At 35.0% G+C, this 19,626-nt stretch overlaps 2 protein-coding genes across 3 annotated transcripts in view; both read left to right on the plus strand.

Moving 5' to 3' along the window:
• The window catches only part of LOC107756842 (actin filament-associated protein 1-like 2), a 41,088-nt gene extending 32,114 nt beyond the window's left edge, over positions 1-8,974 (plus strand). The window contains exons 13-15 of one of the 2 annotated variants that reach the window (XM_016574138.1): positions 1,431-1,600; positions 6,972-7,082; positions 8,079-8,974. In XM_016574138.1, coding sequence (XP_016429624.1) covers positions 1,431-1,600; positions 6,972-7,082; positions 8,079-8,105 — 308 coding nt within the window. In that variant the 3' untranslated portion in view covers positions 8,106-8,974. Of the gene's footprint in view, positions 1-1,430; positions 1,601-6,970; positions 7,083-8,078 lie in introns of both variants that reach the window. The other variant, XM_016574139.1, reaches the window with a different exon arrangement.
• Positions 8,975-11,616: 2,642 nt separating this feature from the next.
• fhip2b (FHF complex subunit HOOK interacting protein 2B) overlaps positions 11,617-19,626 on the plus strand; it is a 14,014-nt gene continuing 6,004 nt past the window's right edge. The window contains exons 1-12 of the mRNA XM_016574136.1: positions 11,617-11,824; positions 12,626-12,704; positions 13,320-13,486; positions 13,566-13,670; positions 14,552-14,671; positions 14,786-14,989; positions 16,372-16,568; positions 16,680-16,797; positions 18,033-18,109; positions 18,193-18,385; positions 18,467-18,636; positions 18,717-18,857. Of these exons, the coding sequence (XP_016429622.1) occupies positions 11,774-11,824; positions 12,626-12,704; positions 13,320-13,486; positions 13,566-13,670; positions 14,552-14,671; positions 14,786-14,989; positions 16,372-16,568; positions 16,680-16,797; positions 18,033-18,109; positions 18,193-18,385; positions 18,467-18,636; positions 18,717-18,857 (1,622 nt within the window). The 5' untranslated portion in view covers positions 11,617-11,773. The remainder of the gene's footprint in view (positions 11,825-12,625; positions 12,705-13,319; positions 13,487-13,565; positions 13,671-14,551; positions 14,672-14,785; positions 14,990-16,371; positions 16,569-16,679; positions 16,798-18,032; positions 18,110-18,192; positions 18,386-18,466; positions 18,637-18,716; positions 18,858-19,626) is intronic.

The following is a 19,626-nucleotide window of genomic DNA, read 5'->3' on the forward strand; positions in this document are numbered from 1 at the left end:
TTTATTGTTACTATCAATATTGAATACTGTTGTGCTGGTTATATTTTTGACGAAACTGATAAATTTTTTCAGGATATTGTGATTAATAGAAAGTTTATAAACTTTATAAATACTATTACTAAATGTCTGTACTGTTGATTTAATGCATCCTTGCTGTGGTCATTTCTGTAAAAAAACACTTAGTTTACTGACCCTAAACTTTTGAATGCTAGTGTATGAGCCGTGTTTAGAAAGCGTCAGTGTGTTTTATAGTCTTGTGTACTACAGGGCATGTGAGGTGAGGTTTAGACTCTTTGTGTTTCTGGACTGTCTCAGACTGAACAGAGGAAGGCAACACTGCAGTGCTCCCATTTTGGTAGGGATCAGCGGCGGCAGGCGCTTTCTTCTCCAGTGTGGTTTTGGTCGCAGTTTAGGGATGTAGCATTGTGGTGTACACACACACACGCACGCACACACACACACACACACACACACACACACACACTCACACACACATATCCTCTAAGATTCTTCAGTCAAAACCATGAGAATATCATGTTTTCTTTTTGAACCCAACTTTCCAGAACATGCTCTACTCAGGGAAGAGATTAAAAGAGGGTGAAAAGTAGAAAATGAATAAACATCCACAAAACTGAAAAATAATACACTACCTTTTAGAAAATAAACACTCTTAAAACACTTTTCACACTCAAACTAGTTTAATTTGCCTATTAACAATGTGCAACAGTGGACACACATGCATCAGAGGGGAATTCTGTTTATTTTTCTGAAAGTCTTGAAGATTTCCACACATTGTCATTTCCACCACATCTCAAATGATGTATAGTGATTAAAAGCATTCTGTGGTGGAATAACACAAAATTATAGCTTAATTAGAAACTGCGCACAATAAAAATATTCCGCTCACAAGTTAAAGCTCAAGCTCTTTACTGACACTGTTCATATTGTTTACTATATTAGTGGTTGGTTTTTATACAAAAAAAAAAAAGAGATCAAAAGTGACAGTAAAGACTTTAATCATGTTTAAAAAAAATTCTATTCAAATAAATTGTTTTTCATTTAACTTTCTATTCATCAAAAAATCCTAAAAACTGCATCACAATAATAATAAGACATTGATAAAACTAAAAAATGTTTCTTGAGCAGCAAATCAGCATTTCAGAAGGATTTCTGAAGGATCATGTGACTCTGAAGACTGGAGCAATGATGCTGAAAATTCAACTTTGCATCACAGGAATAAACTACATTTTTAAATATATTACAATAGAAAACAGTTCTTTTAAATTGTAATAATATTTCACAATATTACTGTTTTTACTGTATTTTTGATCAAATAAATGCAGCATTGGTGAAAATATAAGACTTCTTTCAAAAACATTCATCTTAGGTGATTGGTAGTGTATATCATGTGTGTGTGTTTATGTTTTTAGGTACAAAAGTGTTTGAGATTGAGAGGGGTGTGCAGAAGCTGGATCTGACAGGAAAGAGACGTGTGCAGTTGCGAGCAGGGTCAGAGGTCAACCTCGTGAGCGTGGGGACGAAGCCAGCTAAACGGAACTCCTTCAGACGCTCCCTCGCTTTCTGCACTGAACGAGCACAGGTAACAACCTCCGCCTCATACTTCCCCTACAATAAAAGCACTGTGCCAGTGCCATGGTTCAATGATTCTAATACCATGGTACTTTGATATTGTATCAAGGTACTGAATGATTACCATATTCATGCATCATGGTATTTGGTACTCCATGGCACTTCAAAAATACCATGGTGGTTCCACACTTACAAAAAAGTACCAAACAGAACCACTGTACTCCCATGTTTTTTTTTGTTTGGACATTTACCATAGTAGTACCTTGTTTTTCTTGGAATACTGAGTAAATTCATGGAATTTTTCAAAGTATGATGCAGTGTTATTTTAGTATCAATTAGATACTTTTAGTTTTTATAAATGTTTTGACAGCTGGTTGGGTTAATGCTTTTACCCAACATGCTGGGGTGTTTTATTTAAATCAACTATTACAAAATCACACACAGAATTACTAGAGGCAACAGCAATAATAAAAAGATGAACATTTATTATTAAGCAAGAAAACATGGACAAAATACAAGACAAATTGAATTTATTTGGGTGAATGCAGTATAGTGTACAATATTACATACATTTAAACTCATTCAACAAGCATTTTAGAATTAAAAAAATTAACATAAAAATATAATTTTAATTTAAGTGTATTCAATCGTTCTCTGTAATCACTTTTTACCGAAATAGTGCTAATTCTCGTGCCGGGGTGTCGCTGAAATCTGAGCCGGTGAAGGGCTGCTGGGAGCTGCGAACTTCAGACTGCGGTCTCGCGTTTCACTCGTAGCTGAAAGATGCCGTGTGTAATGAGGATTCAGTGACGTTGGGATCCATGTGCAGCTTTATTAACAAGCAGACAGGCAAAGTTCAATCAACAGTATACAGGGGTAACGTAGGCAAGGCAGAATCATAACCTGAGTCCATGCAAACGGTCGAGGCAGGCGGCAGACAGAGAAGAGAGTAAATCCAATAACAATGCAAGGTCAAAGAGGCAGGCAGCGAACGATCAGACGGGTCTAGACAATCCAGGTAGGCAACAGGTAATCAAACAAGGTATAAACGCTCAGAAATGGCAGCAGTAGCAAAAACAAGACTTCGCAACGAGGGTAAGGTAGGCACTGATTAAATAGTCATGATAATGATAAGCACCTGTGCAGGTAATCAGTCTCAGGCATGGGGTGATGGGAAATGAAGTCCTTAAGAACAGTTAGTACTCCGGTGACGGTTCCCTCTGGTGGTGATCGGAGGGAGCCACAGAGGCTTGATTTGTGACAAACAAACAGTACTGAGATTAGAGAACATATTTTAACATCAAATTAAATTAAACTCAGTATTATAACGAATAAAATTGAATAAAATTATAACGAATAAAAACGAATGTTATACAAGGCAAATGGCATTTCCATCATAATAATTAATAATAATAATTTAGTCATTTAGCAGACGCTTTTATCCAAAGCGACTTACAAAATGGGGACAACAGCTCTCTACCGTTAATTTACAGCTCTTCATTTTTACAGTATGTTACCGTGATTATACCATGTGGTAACTCATTTCATTTTGGAAACCGATTGCTTCAAACCATTCGAAGTTAAAAAAAACTAGTGTTTATATGGTGTTAGTACAGTGAATGTATTTCATTTGAGTCCACTAAGAAGAAATACTTCTTAATATAAAACCGCAAACACTTAAAGTGTAATAATAAAGCAACCAAAACATGACTTTTACTCAAATCTTTGTAGATTGTCATTAACTAGCAATAGTACACATGTATGTACTAAAAAGCGTGTTTGTGGCTCATCATTGACTGAAGCACAGGCTCTACCCTCCAGCACAATGGTGACCCACAAAACTACATTAAACTAACTCTTGTGCAAAAACACATTAATACAGTTCAGATTAATATTTGTTCTCCTTATCAGTTCATGACTTTGCATAACTTTTTTTCTATGAACATTCACTAATATTTCAGTGAAATTAACTTGTTTTGTTTGGTAAATCTGACTTATGTTTTACAGTATATAGCTGTTTTTTCCTTGAATTAACGGTAATCTACTGGCAGCGCTGGTTGCCAGCATGTTACTGTTTTTCTACAGTATGTTGCCGTAAATTAATAACAGTTTATTACTGTTAAATTACGTTTCATGCTGTTTTTTCTTTAACCCTTTAATCCCCACAACAAAATCCTCAGTTTTAAATGAACACTTATAATGTGTGCACACTACAGAGTGTTAGAGTAACACTGAATCAGTGAAGTTAATGAGATAATTCTGTGATTAATTAAGTGATGATTAGTGATGAACAGCTGCTGTTAACATGCAGAATCACTGAATGAAAGAGAAACACAAGAACTACAACTGACTTCCAGCCACAGCCTTGGATGAAATCAACTGAAATAAAGGAAGGCATTAAATCTCTCAAGATCTGATTAAACAACTCCTAAAACAGCTTCACCAGCTTTATTCATTACTAACCAGACTGACTTTATTCCCGTCAGACGTCTACAGAAGATCTTATTGAGAGTTACAGAGGTTTAGATGGTTTTTTTTTCACTACCATGATAGAGATCTGCGTTTACTTTAGTTGGGCTCTTGAACCTTGACCTTTTAATATTAACTTTTTTTTTTGGTTTTTAAAACATGTTTGTTATGGCAAAAACGAATAAAATTTTAAACCCAAACGGTTAGATCCTTATTTTCTGGTTGTCACAGCACTGATCAATCTCATGCCATAAAACACAAGAAAAAAAAATGCAAAACACTCATATAATCAGACTACGAATAAGTCCAGCAAGACTCTAAGTCAAGTCTGCTAGATGATGATTATTGAGAACAGCCAACATGACCTGACAAACCATAATACTTTTGTTACAACAACTGTATCATAAAAACACAGCTATAGCAATTGAACTAAAACTAATGTTTAAAAGTCAAGGGTCAGGAGCCCAACTAAAGTAAACACTGATCTCCACAATGGTAATGTCAAACGAAACAATAAAGCATCATCATCTAAACCTCTGTATTTCTCAATAAGATCTTCTGTAGACATCTGACAGAAATAAAGTCAGTCTGGTTAGTAATGAATGAAGCTGGTAAAGCTGTTTGTTGAGTTGTTTAAATCTTCAGCTGATTTCGTCTAAGGCTGTGGCTGAAGTCAGCTGTAGTTCTTGTGTTTGTCTTGTTTCTCTTTCCATCAGTGAATCTGCTTGTTAACAGCAGCTGTTCATCAGTGTGTCTGAATTCACTCATTAGTTCTCATTCTCTCTGTCAGGTGGACTATTAGTAAACTCATGTAGTGAATAGTGAATGAGGATGTAGGGTGTGATTTGAAACACAGCCTCTGAGTGTCGACTTTGAACGCTGTTAATTGACGATATATAGCAGCAGGCTACTTTCTCGAAAATGACAAATATTACCCAGAATGCACTGTTTTAATGGAAAACAGCATGTTACTGTCAAAATTTGGCCATTTTTTTACAGCGATTTTTAACAAGTCTCAGTTAGCTTAACGCAGTACATGTAGCAAGGTTTTTTTAATTATATAATAAATAAAAAGAAAACAGATAGTAAATCTGCAGGACCGGGCAGTTTTAGGTCATATTCACACCTTAAACTAACTGTACCAGAGTTCGTTTGGAAGCGGACCGAGACCACCTCTTCAGCTGGGTCTCGGTACGGTTGTTTGGTCCGCACCCGAGTGCGCTTGCTGTATTCACACCTGCCAAAAAGGTCCGCACCAAGAGGGGAAACGAACTTGAGTTCCTGATCATCTGTCATAACTCCAAGGTTTCTGGCTGTTTTTGAAGGAGTTATGGTTGATGTGCCTAACTGGATGGTGAAATTGTGATGAAACGATGGGTTTGATGTAACAACAAGCAGTTCTTCCCTGGCAAGGTTGAGTTGAAGGTGATGGTCCTTTATCCAGCAAGAAATGTCTGTTAGACAAGCTGAGATGCGAGTAGCTATCGTCGGATCATCAGGATGGAATGAGAGGTAGAGTTGAGTGTCATCAGCATAGCAGTGATATGAAAAGCCATGTTTCTGAATGACAGAACCTAATGATGCCATGTAGACAGAGAAGAGAAGTGGTCCAAGAACTGAGCCCTGAGGTACCCCAGTAGTTAGATGTTGCGACTTGGACACCTCACCTCTCCAAGATACCTTGAAGGACCTATCTGAGAGGGAAGACTCAAACCACTGGTCAATAATGCGAAGCGACTGCTCACTGACATCTCGTCCTTATGTTGCGTTGCGTAAAATAATATAATTTACAGCACAGTAAATACTTTACAAATGAAATAAAACGTATACAAACCTTTATTTCACTGAAGAAGTGCACCAAATCAGCGGTGCTGAGAACCGCTCTCTCCTGTAGAGGACACAAAAAGCCCATGCTCTGACTGGAACTCAGCAGCTGGGTTGTTTTGTCTGAGACAGGCTAAACTCAGCGGTTGGGTAGAAAAAAAATAACCCTACACTGAAAATGACACAGCACCTTAGTTACAGAAAAACTAACCAGCACTTGGATAAAAAATATAAAATATATTTTTTTTTTAAATGAATAAAAAAAATAATAACCCAGCATTTTTTAGAGTGTATCTATGTAGTTTTTATAACTTTTTTATTTTAGTTTTAGTAGTTCAACAAAAAGATTTGCCTTAGCAACTAGCTGAAATAATATAAGTTTAACTAATAACCCTGATATGATGGCATTACCATCACTGTATCATGGCTCTTCCACAGTACCCTTTTGCACCAAGGCAATACCCAAAAACCACGGTATCTATCCTTGGTACATAGTCAAAAAAAAAAAAAAAACATGGTAATAACAGTATTTTTTGAAAGGGCTTATAGGAGCAGTTTAAAGTGGTAGTTGGGTGTCAGTAAATGACTGAACCGCTGAACTTTTATTACACTGCCACCTGTTGTTTGGATTGTGTAACTGCAACAAGCTAATATTGATTTGCAAGATCAATTACATGAGACAAAGATGGGATCTCATTTTGGGCTACTATCAGGTGTTGTTTGGTGTCATATTTCAGCCTTTTGTTCCAAACTGAAAGATTTTTGGCTACTGTTTGGTGCTTTGTTTGTCGGTTGTTGCTGCCGTTGTGAGTTCAGTAATTACAGTGGGTTGGATTGGGAGCCACTTCCTCCCAGAGGAGCAGAGAATAACGCTCAGATAAGAGCTGTTTTAACCCACCATTACATCCTACTTCATCACGCAAAGATGAGTAGACTCACTGGAGCAGTCTGATGACTTTGGAAATGTTTTCCAATGACTGTGACTTGTTTGAGTCATTCAGGATATTTCATCATTTCATCCCATAAAAGGAAATGTGCATAACACACACTCACTCTTGAACACTCACCTCTGTCTTTGTCTCTCAAAGGGTGGCTTTCTGACCCCACTCTTGAGAAGAACTGCCTCAGCAAAAAGCACCCTGAAGAAAGCCCCGTCTGCCCTGTTTATGGAGCATGGCAGGGTCTTCCAGAGGAGGAAGGTAAGATTCCTTCAGCGTGAGCACAATGCACAGACTACCTCATGCGTTTATGATTGTATTGGATTTCCAGATGACTCGGTAGATGAATTCATAATGAAGCTACAGGTACAACTAAAACCAAACTCTGTGACTTTTTTTACTTATTTTGACTTGTGGACTAAATGGACAAAGGATTGAAACTCTCTGCAAAATATCTCCTTCCGTGTTGCACAGAAGAAACTAAACTAATGATTAACTAACAGTCACAAATTATATGATCAAGACCAACACTTCATTTTCCTCAGTAAATGTCACCCAGGGTCATTATTGTTAAATAAATTATTAAAACATTTTTGTCAACTGAACTAAAGGTGAAGTAAAATAATAAAATTGCAGGTCTTAAAAAGGTCTTAATAAGCCTTAATTCACCCACTAAAAGGTCTTAAATCGCAGAAAGTCTTAAATTCATAAAGTTATGCCATTAAATGTTGCATGTACTGCAACTAAATGAATATCATTGTCAGTATTATTAACTTTTTCAACTAATTACATACATTTAGTCTTGTTCTTTGAGAAATTAAACAAAAGTAATTAAGTGAGTTTATGCTTAAAACATCTGTCAGTGGGGAATGAAAACTTGTTTTCCCTTAGATCTAAGACTTTTCTGAGCCCACTGGCAGATTTTTTCCACTACATTTTAATAAATTTTTCATACACTTTTCATGTTTCCTTTTTGCTTCTATCTTGATTTAAGAATTCATTGTGTTTTCTTTAGACATTTACATTTAGAGAACATAATGATACATTATGTCCCCTTTATTCCTTTAATTTTCTTTAATCGGTAATTTAATTTAATGTCTTTAACTTTACCTTCATGAAACTTGCAGAAACCCTGTAAAAGTATTTAAGTTCATGGTAAACTAAAATATACTTTAATGTCATTTCTATTGAAACTTATGTGTCATGTATTAACTAAAACTGCACTGACCCTTAACCACTTTCTGATTGTGTTTGTAGGAGTGGGAAACCAAAGCTTCAGGTTGACATCAAGAGAAGACTCTCTCACATCCCCCTCATATTGTCAATATAATATTGCACTGAAAATAATAGTCTTTCCAAGCATGTGGATCATGCAGTGGTTTGGATTTGTCAAGTTTGTGTTCTTTTTTGGGGTACGTGGTACTTTTACGAAAATAACTGACCAAACAAACTCTTTTATCAGCATATTCTGTCAGCATGCAAACTTTCATCAAGTTGCAAGATTGTTAGGGAGCAACCGCAAAACATTTTACAATTGGAGTAAATGTCTTTTAAGATTATGATACTGATGTACATTTCTTCAGAAATTAAAGATAACTTTGACACCAACATTTCAGGTATTGAATAACTCTATGTCTAGAGAGTGGCACATTTACATAAAGTAGAGTTTTATGTTTATCATTATAGCACAGTATTTATCCTTATGTAAATCACTTTGCACTGTTTTGAACCCGACCTAAACTGTGTTTGCGGTTTGTCAAGAAGTCATTGTCATGGTCAAAATCAGGAATCGTCAGTGTGAAGATCAGACAGGATATGCGTATTGCTAACTGATTATTGATTATTGAAGAGTAATTACCTCTTTCTTATTTTTATTTTCACAAGACTCACAAATCTGTGGTAATTTATCAACATTTGTACTTTTTATTCCAATGCACATACAGTATATTATGTGTCGAGCTTTTCTAATAATGTGCCTTAACCGTGTTTTTTTATCCATGTTTTTTTTATGAAGCTTTGATTTGTCTTTACAGCTGAAGAGATTTCGCTGGTATTGATCCCACTTCAGGGAAGGTTTTTTTCTGTATAGTTTGGTAGCTTGGTTAAGACAAGGATGGCCTAATATTGCTGTACAAAAGATAACTGTGGAGAACCAAAACACCACTGATGAACATATTTCTACAATAAATGAAGTAATGCTGGATAAAGCCTCATTTCTGTGTCTATGAATCTTGTTCGTCTTTTCTGCTTGTTTTCTGTAGATACAGTATCATTCTGATGGTGTCAGACTGTGCTGTTATCATCCTGTCTGTCGTGCAAAACGACAAGAGTTTGCATTTCAATTTTCTCTGAGATCAAAAGAATAGACTTTAAAAGTGTGAACTGAATGCAATGTTTTCTGGCACTTAATTGCATGTTAATTGCAATTAAATGAACATGTATTAGTTTAAACTTATATGAAATACTTATGCTTGAGTGCTTTTAACCTACTTAAGTAGTAGCTACGTCTTTATACACGATTTCAAATTGGTGGGGGGTGTGACACGGTGGTTGACAACAGGAGGACGAGTGGTTATTCTCTCTAATCAAATGAGCTTTAATGGTTTATAGCAACCCCACCCCGCCCTTCATTAGCAATGATTGTTAATCACAGTTAACACCTGCTATAAACCAGATTTATGAGTAGATAGAAATCAAATACATATTCAAGGCAATTAGGTAAATAAAATGACCAAAGAGTTCAAAATACATTAAATGATATTCAATGAAATGCAATAAACTTAGAGCTGAAACTGAATGATTCTTGTGTTGTTGTCTTGATTTAAACACTTTAAACTCATGATTCAAATCCAGCAAGATGTGATGCAGCATCCAAAGACTTCAGTGCATGTTTACATAAACATGAAAATATAGTAGACAGAATACAAAAAATAAATGCTGTGGACTGTAGGCCAGTGATAAGCCTGTGTTCAATGAAATGAAAATCAGTGGCATAGCAAGTCAGCCCCGGGCCCATATGCAACAATATTTGTACGCCCTCCAAACGTTATAGGTTAACGTGAGCTCCAGCGCTTCTTATTGTTGTCTTTTGTGAGGTAAATCCCATTACATCACTAGTCACAAGCTGTTTTATTGATGGTATAAATGCCACCCAATAACCACAATAAGCGATTTGTTTTAATATAACGCAAATCATATCCTTTAAATTCTGTCAACTGTATCATGAAACAAGCAATACAAACATGCATACAAAAAATAAATGTGTTTTTCCGCTCTTTAATGTGGTGTGAGATGACTGCATTCACTTCAGTTCAAGAGGCATGTGAATCAATCATCTTTTCCTCTTTTCTACTAGTTACAGCACGAAATAAACATGAATGAATATCAACAAACATGTTGAAAAAAAACAACCCAGAACAACTTCATAAAATGAATGTGTCATGTAATCGATCAATCAGTGTTTAGAAAATCGTCAATAAAACAGCTTGTAAATAGTAAATAGCCATAACAGTCGAAACCTCAGTACGCCAACAAAATAACTGTGCCTGCATTGTTAAATTATTTACATAAATCAGTCAAAAATCAAAAATTTCTCAGCGATGAACTTTATTCACGCAATATAACCCAACTTTAATCTCATAAATTTGACTTTATTCTTAAAATATTATGGCACTAAAACACTACCATATTTACTAATGCAAACAAACTCTCGGCGCAGAGGCCCAAAACGCAAAAAGACAAAAAGAAAGTACAAAAAAAAAACTACTCACTACTCACATTTTGTTGCAATTAATTTAATTTAATTCTCAGCGCCTTTCTTTCGGCAAATTCATCTACAATGTCCTTAGTGTTTAATTTAAGACTTCATGTATTCTCAGTGGAAAGAATGGCTACTTTCAATAGTCTTTCAATAAAAGAGAATTAAAATGAAAGAAAGATAATTAAAATGGTGCAGGTGTCACTGAAGCTAGATGTGCTACAGTCTTTTCAAATAGCTACCAAGCTATCAACCTCACAGTTTTTTTTAAATATGATGCAATTCTATGGCAGCAATATAGCCCTGAAAAAAATTATATATATATATATATATATATATATACGTTCCCTTGTTTTAATTAAAAGGTCCCCCCTCGGCAGGCCCCCAATCAGCCCAGGCCCATATGCACGTGTATACCCAGATGCTATACCCCTGTATTAACTGTAATTAAAAAACTACAGTTAAAATTATAATCAAGTACTTTCCACATGCTTTAACAAGTTAGCCATAGTCAATATGCACTTCATTAAAGCACGACAAACGATTATTATAATCATTTATAATGTACTGTATTACAGTAAAACTCTACATTTGACATTATATGCGCTTTTTAAAAGTGTACTTAAGTGTGTTCATAAAAAAAAGTCATGAAAGTATATTCTAAGTGCACTTAAGTGGTCTTTTCTTTCAGCAAGATTATATTATCTGCAAGTCTTTACTAATATATTAAAAAAATTCAAACTACACTACAAATATACACTCAACACAATTAAGTACACTAATTTTCTACAAGAGTAACCATGGTGATGGCCCACAGGAAATTTCATTAAAACCCTCATGAAATCTAAATTAAGGTACCTTTTCAAATGTTATTAGTGTTATGGTGTTTATCAAATTAATAGCCTATTTTATAACATTTTCTGCAGTGCACTTGATAATTTTGAGATATGGAGATAAATTCAACATAAATTGAAAATTAAATGTTTATTTTTTGTGATATTTCCCAGTCTTCTCTGTAGTGTACGCTGTCGTGTCAGTGGGGGTCAGTGTTTGCTATCACTACTGCAGGCAGATAGTATCGCTCAAGCTAAGCAGCCACATAAACAATGTTTACACTCTACACTAGCGCTGTATAACGATATAAAGATGTCTCACACTTAATATAAAATTTGATAAGCTCTGCTGGGATCCAGCTATGGACATGTTTAATAAAGTGACGGCTTTTCTGCAGCAGGCCTTGGAAACAGTAAGTAAACACTGACTTTTGAATGTCGTTAAACTAGCCTGTTAGCTTAGTCTAGCTAATGTAGAATAACTCTCGAGACTGTTGCACAATTCTGTAAAACTTTATAAAAGTGTTATAGGCTTATTTAACTGCTCTATATGAACGAAATATGCAATTACATAGATTGTCAGTGTGTTGTCACGACGTTCAGTACTTTATGTGAAGATTGTGCTACAGTAGTTGAACACAGTACACTAAACACCAGACTTGCGGTGATTTACTATCTTTTATTGTTTATTAAGTTCATAGATGTGCTATTTCTAAATAGTAAACGATATATGTGAGAGTTTTTTATTGATCACACACTGTTGGGTTTATCATTTGAGAGTATGTTCACGTGGAAGGTGCAGAAATGCGCAGGTCTGGACAAGTTTCTGACAGGAAGAGAGAAAAATGTGCTTAAACACACACACACACACACACACACACACACACACACATGCATAAACATACATAAAATATTTCTATGCCTAAATCACACCTAAAATATCTTGCCTTTATAACAAAATGTAAACCAGGTGGCAAAACAAGTATTTTTCTTAATCTTTTGAAAAGTAGTGTGTATATAAAATAAAAAGTCATCTAACTGCTTATCCATGAATTTAACCTCTTTTTTATGCTTATTACTCAAAACCACCTTTATGTTTTACAGAGAAGGATTTAGCATTTACAGGAACTCAGTGTTTAGTGATCGTATAGAATCAATAAAGTGTAATTTCAGTAAAATAGAAAATACAGTTGATTCTGTTCTGATTCTTACAGAGGGAGCCATCGATAAACCTGCTGGACTCTTTTGTGGATCACTGGAAAGCAATAACCAACTATTACATTGAAACTACAGGTAAAACTATATGTGTAAATTCAAGTTAAGCACACACACACACATGCATAAACATACATAAAATATTTCTATGCCTAAATCACACCTAAAATATCTTGCCTTTATAACAAAATGTAAACCAGGTGGCAAAACAAGTATTTTTCTTAATCTTTTGAAAAGTAGTGTGTATATAAAATAAAAAGTCATCTAACTGCTTATCCATGAATTTAACCTCTTTTTTATGCTTATTACTCAAAACCACCTTTATGTTTTACAGAGAAGGATTTAGCATTTACAGGAACTCAGTGTTTAGTGATCGTATAGAATCAATAAAGTGTAATTTCAGTAAAATAGAAAATACAGTTGATTCTGTTCTGATTCTTACAGAGGGAGCCATCGATAAACCTGCTGGACTCTTTTGTGGATCACTGGAAAGCAATAACCAACTATTACATTGAAACAACAGGTAAAACTATATGTGTAAATTCAAGTTAAGCAGTAATTTACTATGCATTTGAGTGTTTATAACACACAAAGTGTGTTAAACATTGAATTATGCCATGCCTTAGGGAAAAAAAGAGGAAAGGTAAAGAAAAAAACAAAAGTTTCAATTGTATGTTTGTCTCATGCACAAAGATGAGTCTCGTCCGGTGAAGCAGACAGACATCCCATGGCGGCTCAGACAGATACTGGACATCCTGGTGTTTGAGGAGACACAGCAAGGAGAGGAAACGGGCCCCTGCATGGAGTACCTGCTCCAGCACAAAATACTAGAGACTCTTTGCACGCTGGGAAAAGCACAGGTACGAGAACACGGCCTGAAGACAGAGATTAAAGATATTTAAAGATGTAACTGAACTGAAATATTGTTTCTTTGTACAGTATCCTCCTGGCATGAGTCAACAAGTGATGCTGTTCTTCTCTAAAGTCCTGAGCCAGATTCAGAAACCTGTGCTGCATTTAATCAACGTCTATCGGCCCGTACAGGTATGACATTATCAGTAGGATGACTGTTATCGAATGAAAAAGAGCTGCATGAAAATTTCTTGTTGCTTTGAAAAAATAAAAAATAATATATGGGTTTGGAACAATAAGTGTTTTTAAAAACTGTTTTAAAATGTAAAATAACTGTTATAATAACTGATGTAAGTAAAGTACAAATGCATTCAAAAGTTTGGGGTTGAGAATATTGTTTTATATTTTTACTATACAATAAAACAGGAATATTGTAAAACAACTCTTTTCGATTGTAATATATTTAAAAATGTAGTTTATTCCTGTGATCAAAGCAAAATTTTCAGCATCATTACTGCAGTCTTCAGTGTCACATGATCCTTCAGAAATCATTTTAATGTGCTGATTTGTTTTCAAGAAACATTTCTTATCAATGTTGGAAACAGTTGTGCTGCTTAATATTTTTGTAGAAATCATGATACATTTTTTTGAGTTCTTCCGATTAATAGAAAGTTTAAATAAACAGCATTTATCTGAAATATATGTATATTTACCTGTCACTTTTGATCAATTTATTGCATCCAATATTTTTCCAAAAAAAAATCTTGCCGACCTCAAACCTTTGAACAGTAGTGTAAGTAATAACAGATGTATTATAACAATAGAACAATAGAAATTGTTTTGTTTATATTTATTTATTTGCCAGAATTTAATTTTGTACACTTTATCATGATTTTGATTTTTATTGCAATGTAGATTTTTTACATTTGGATAGCATATGCAGTAGAATCATTATTTTTATGGCATGAAGCATCCATTTTCCATCCATTTGCATGGAAAATTAGGTTGCATTCCTATGAATTGTACCTTCAAAATAAAATCATATTTTTCTTTTTTGTCACTTTCTGTTATAGAAACTAATCCATCTATGTGGACTCCCTGATTCAAAGACTGAAACAGAGGAGTCTCAGTTTCTTTTTGTTGTTTGCACTCGTGTCAAAAAAGACCCTTATGTCCTCAACTATATCCTTGAGGTACTTTCTTCATCGTGTCTTCTTTCACTACTGCATTGACTGTTATTTAAACTCATTTAGAATGTGAAGCTGTGATAAATGAATAACAAACACACCCACATCTCCATCACAAAGATTACCAAAGACTCTCAGAAGAGGTGCAGCTCTACCTCAGACGAGGCTGTGGAGGAGGGCTGCAGTGGAGCCTCCAGTCCTGAGAGGGCTCCCTCTTCCAGCGCTGCCTCCTCCTGTTCGGCCCGGAGCGGAGCTCATCCCTCCAGCTCACCTCAGACAGCCACAGGCATTATCCCTGTACTCATGCACCTGGGGAAAAGTCAGGTGAGTCATTGGGAAGAGATGTAGGATGGGTTGGATGTGCAACTAAACAGAGCTGTTGAGACTTGTTCACATCAAGTCTGACCTTTGAAGTTTTAAAGTTAATTTAAATTTACGCAATGCATCCCAAATGAGCCGATTTATTGTGATTTAGGCATTGTATATGAATACTGTTATTCATATGGGGGGAAAAAATTGCAGCTTATATTGTTCAAGACTTGTATATATGTAGATGAAACAAAAACAAAAAAATATTCCTGAATTTATGTACACCACAATAAAGGAGAGTTATTTTAGTAATAGTTTTCACAAAACTATATGCACATTTGGTGTTTAATTGTTAATCAAACTAAAACAAGCACTAAAACTGGCATTAAAATAAAATAATTATTTAATGATAATTAAGTTATAAATTAAAATGATTTCATTCAACTTACTTAGTTAATGTATTAGGTTAACATGTTAACTTTGACAGGCCTAAAAATACATTTTGTAAAATCTTTTTCTTTCAATTCTTCTTTAGACCCTCAAGCTCTTGGTCCCTTGGTTTATAAAAAAAATAATAAAGAATAAAAGTAAAGTATAAAGTATTTAATTTATTTTTATTTGTTAATATACATTAACTTTGTCTGGCGAAGGCTTAAAAGTTGGCCCCTTGCTTTAAAAAAAAACTTTTAAGAATAAAGTATTTGATTTATTTTTATTGAATAATATACATTTTGTTTGTTAAATTGAATTACTTAATTAGTAATTAGTAATATTATATGGTGAAGGTCTAGAAGTTTTACTTTTTGCAATTTTTTTAGACTTGAGTCTCCTCTACAGTTAGTTGCCTGCTCTTTGAATCTGGAGCATTTCATTTTATGTACTTTTTAATTTTGTTCACTTTTATGCACCATTTTTAAGATTTAGAGAACATATACAGTAGAGTCACCGAATCTTTACCCAATGTTTCTATGAAACATTAGGTTGCCATACACTCTGTGAAGTGGACCCTCAAAAATAATGTCTAATTTACACCCTCTTGTCTCTCTCTGTTAGAGAAAATGATCCTTGCCGCTCCTTGGTTTGGCCAAGAACCCATGTGTTAAACAATAACCAGTACAATTGTTTGCTACATATTTGTAAAAATACAGTTTATAGTTCAGTGATGTGTTGTGCATTAAAGCCAATGAATTTCACTCTCATAATCAAGTATAAAATGGCAAATATGCAACTTGGTGTAGATAGTTTTTGCATAAAATTTAATTTGTGAACTTCTGTGAAATTTATTAGATCAGACTTGTGTGTGAACACATCTTTAGAATTGGCCAGACAACTGTACCCAGAGCACTGGAGTTCATAATCATAGTTTTAATGAGACTCTCTGTCCCTCTCGCTCTTAGAAAAGTCGTGTTGTGCTCAGATCCATGGAGAGTTTGCTGCTGCTGGTCAGTTTACCACAAGAAGACACTGGACATCTGCTGGCTGAGGAAACGCCACTGTGTCATCTACTCGCTCAGAGACTGACTGAACTTTACTGCCTCATACCCTCATCACTCGACCCTGCAGACATTCACAGCTTCTCCGGCGCACAGTGGAGGTGTGTGTTTGCTGTGAAGCGATGAAGTGTTTACACTCACTTTATTTGTGGACATGTTCTTATCTGCCTATTGCAAATATTCATCCTGAAGATGTGTTGTTGGTTTTGCAGGGATCAGTTCACACAGGACAGTACAGAGGAGAACCAATCGTTTCCTGGCAGTGAGAACGTCCACAGGTTCTTCTGCTTTTTGGACTACTGCAGTGAGCTCACCAAGGAAGCACCAAGGGTTTGACAAAATCATTATTTTTGTGCTGATCGTGTATGTGTGTTTGCTTTAGTTCGAAAAATGTCCTCATACCCTCATCACTCGACCCTGCAGACATTCACAGCTTCTCCGGCGCACAGTGGAGGTGTGTGTTTGCTGTGAAGCGATGAAGTGTTTACACTCACTTTATTTGTGGACATGTTCTTATCTGCCTATTGCAAATATTCATCCTGAAGATGTGTTGTTGGTTTTGCAGGGATCAGTTCACACAGGACAGTACAGAGGAGAACCAATCGTTTCCTGGCAGTGAGAACGTCCACAGGTTCTTCTGCTTTTTGGACTACTGCAGTGAGCTCACCAAGGAAGCACCAAGGGTTTGACAAAATCATTATTTTTGTGTTGATCACGTGTGCGCATTTGTTTTAGTTTGAAAAATGTCCTGAATAAAGTTGACTTTGCTGAGTGTAAGACACTATTTCCAGTTTCCAAAAATAGCTAATAGTAAGTACATTAGCTTTAAACAACCTAAAAATAACAGTAATTGATAATTACAAATTATTAAAATATGTTCAGATAAAATTTGTATCAAATTTGTTCAGATTTAATATCAAAACCTTGACGATACTTCCAAATAGACAAATTTAACTTTCCCCATAAAATCTGGTCCACATTGTAGCTCATTCTGTTCTTTTTTTTATCATCTTTTTTGTGATATTTGATAGCTGCTATTTGTTGTATTTGTTTTTGTTTTGTTTTATATATTGTTTTGTTTTAGCTTTTTTTGTGTGTGTGTGATATTTGAAAGCTGTTTTTAAGTTGTATTCATTTTTTCTGTTTTTTTTTTTATAATTATGATTTTTCATGTTTTTTGTTTGTTGTTTTGTTATTTTGTTTGAAGGCTGTTTTAAATAAGTTGTATTTATTTTTTACTTTTATATATATATATATATTTTAATTACGTTTTTTGCTTTGTTATTTTGGTTTTGCTTTTTGTTTTTGTGATGTTTGAAGGCTATTTTAAAGAAGTTGTATTTGTTTTTGTTTTTTACTTAAAAAAAAAAAAAAGTAAATAGGTTTTTTGTTTTGTTATTTTGTTTTTGCTTAGTTTTGTTTATGTGATGTTTGAAGATTGTTTTTAAAGTTGTATTTGTTTTTTATGTACTTTTTAATAATTAAGATTTATGGTATAAAAATGGTGTCATAATGATTATAAACATATTGCACATAATTATGCATATGTATTTTTTTTCCTGTAGGTACTTGGTGTTAAAATGGCCAGAGCAATTCACCTTCAGTGGCTTAAAGGAGTCATTCAGCCTCATCTGCTTCAGATGTGAGTAGAACACATTCATCAGAATTGTGAGCTTGCAGCATGACAGGAAGAGTGATGTTAATTTTTAAACTCTGGTCGTCCAGGTCAGAGGTTGGTATCTTGGTACACACCGCTCTGCTGTCCTGTTCTGTACGTCACATACGTTCTCCTGCGCTCCTGGAGGAACTGGTTCAGTTTCTGCTGGGCAGCGACACACATTGTGAACAGCGACAGGACACGCATACACACATTCTACGTTACCACCTTATTGAACACTGCAATCACATCTCAGACGAGGTAACTGAGCTAAATGATTAATACATTTTCACTGTTAAGAGCATCACTGTGTGTTACAATGTTTCTTTTGCCTTTTGTTAGATCAGTATCACAACGTTACGTCTCTTTGAGGAGCTTCTGCAGAAGCCCAGCAAGAGCATCTTAACCAATCTGGTGCTGCGTAACCTTGAGAAACGCAGCTACAGGCTGCCCGGGTCAGGGGTCACGGACGAGAGACATGGAGTCGAGAGTGATGTCCTGGAAGAGTCTGAGTGAGCAGAGAGACTGAACACAGATTCTCTTACTTCTCATGGTGGCTTATCGTTGATCTCTCATTGTGTTTCTCCATCAGGGAGCTGGAAGAGGATCCCTTCTTCACAGACATGTATGAAGACAGTGGGTTCGGAGGCCAGGAGCCTCTTCTGTCTCTGCCCAGTGTCAGAGAGAGACGTAATCCCAGTGAGCACACACAAGTTGCTGACATCGTCAATAGGTATCTTTAGAAGACAATTAACTTTTTGGTTTGTAATACAAAAACTGAATTTTTAAAGTTCATAATAGCATCATTACTGTACTGCACTTACAGTACTGTGAAACAGTGTTTGTGCCCAGTCTACCTTTCTGTATTTTTCCGTATTGTTACACTTAAGTTCAGCAGATCTTCAACCAAAACCTGTGAATTTTTATTAATTAATACTTTTGCATGCATTGAATTGATTAAAAGTGAAAGAAATTTGTAATATTACAAAACACTTCTATTTCAAATAAATGCTGCTGTTTTAAGCGTTCTATTTATCAAAGAATGAAAATTGTAAAATGTTCAAAGTTTACTATGAATACATATAAACACATATGCAGTATATATGTGTGCATGCATATATGTATACATACACACACACACATATATATATATATATATATGTGTGTGTGTGTGTGTGTGTGTGTGTGTGTACACTACCGTTCAAAAGTTTGGGATCGGTAAGACTTGTAATGTTTTTTTTTTAAAGAAGTCTCTTATGCTCATCAAGGCTGCATTTATTTGATCAAAAATACAGAAAAAAACAGTAATCTTGCAAAATGTTATTACAATATAAAATAATGGTTTCTATTTTAATATTCTTTCAAATATAATTTATTTCTGTGATGCAAAGCTGAATTTCCATCAGCCATTACTCCAGTATAAAGTGTCACATGATCCTTAAGAAATCATTCTAATATGCTGATTTATTATTAGAATTATCAACAGTTGTGCTGCCAAATAT

This window comes from Sinocyclocheilus rhinocerous, unplaced genomic scaffold (assembly GCF_001515625.1).
Source record: "Sinocyclocheilus rhinocerous isolate Xijiao unplaced genomic scaffold, SAMN03320098_v1.1 scaffold533, whole genome shotgun sequence".
Taxonomy (NCBI): domain Eukaryota; kingdom Metazoa; phylum Chordata; class Actinopteri; order Cypriniformes; family Cyprinidae; genus Sinocyclocheilus; species Sinocyclocheilus rhinocerous.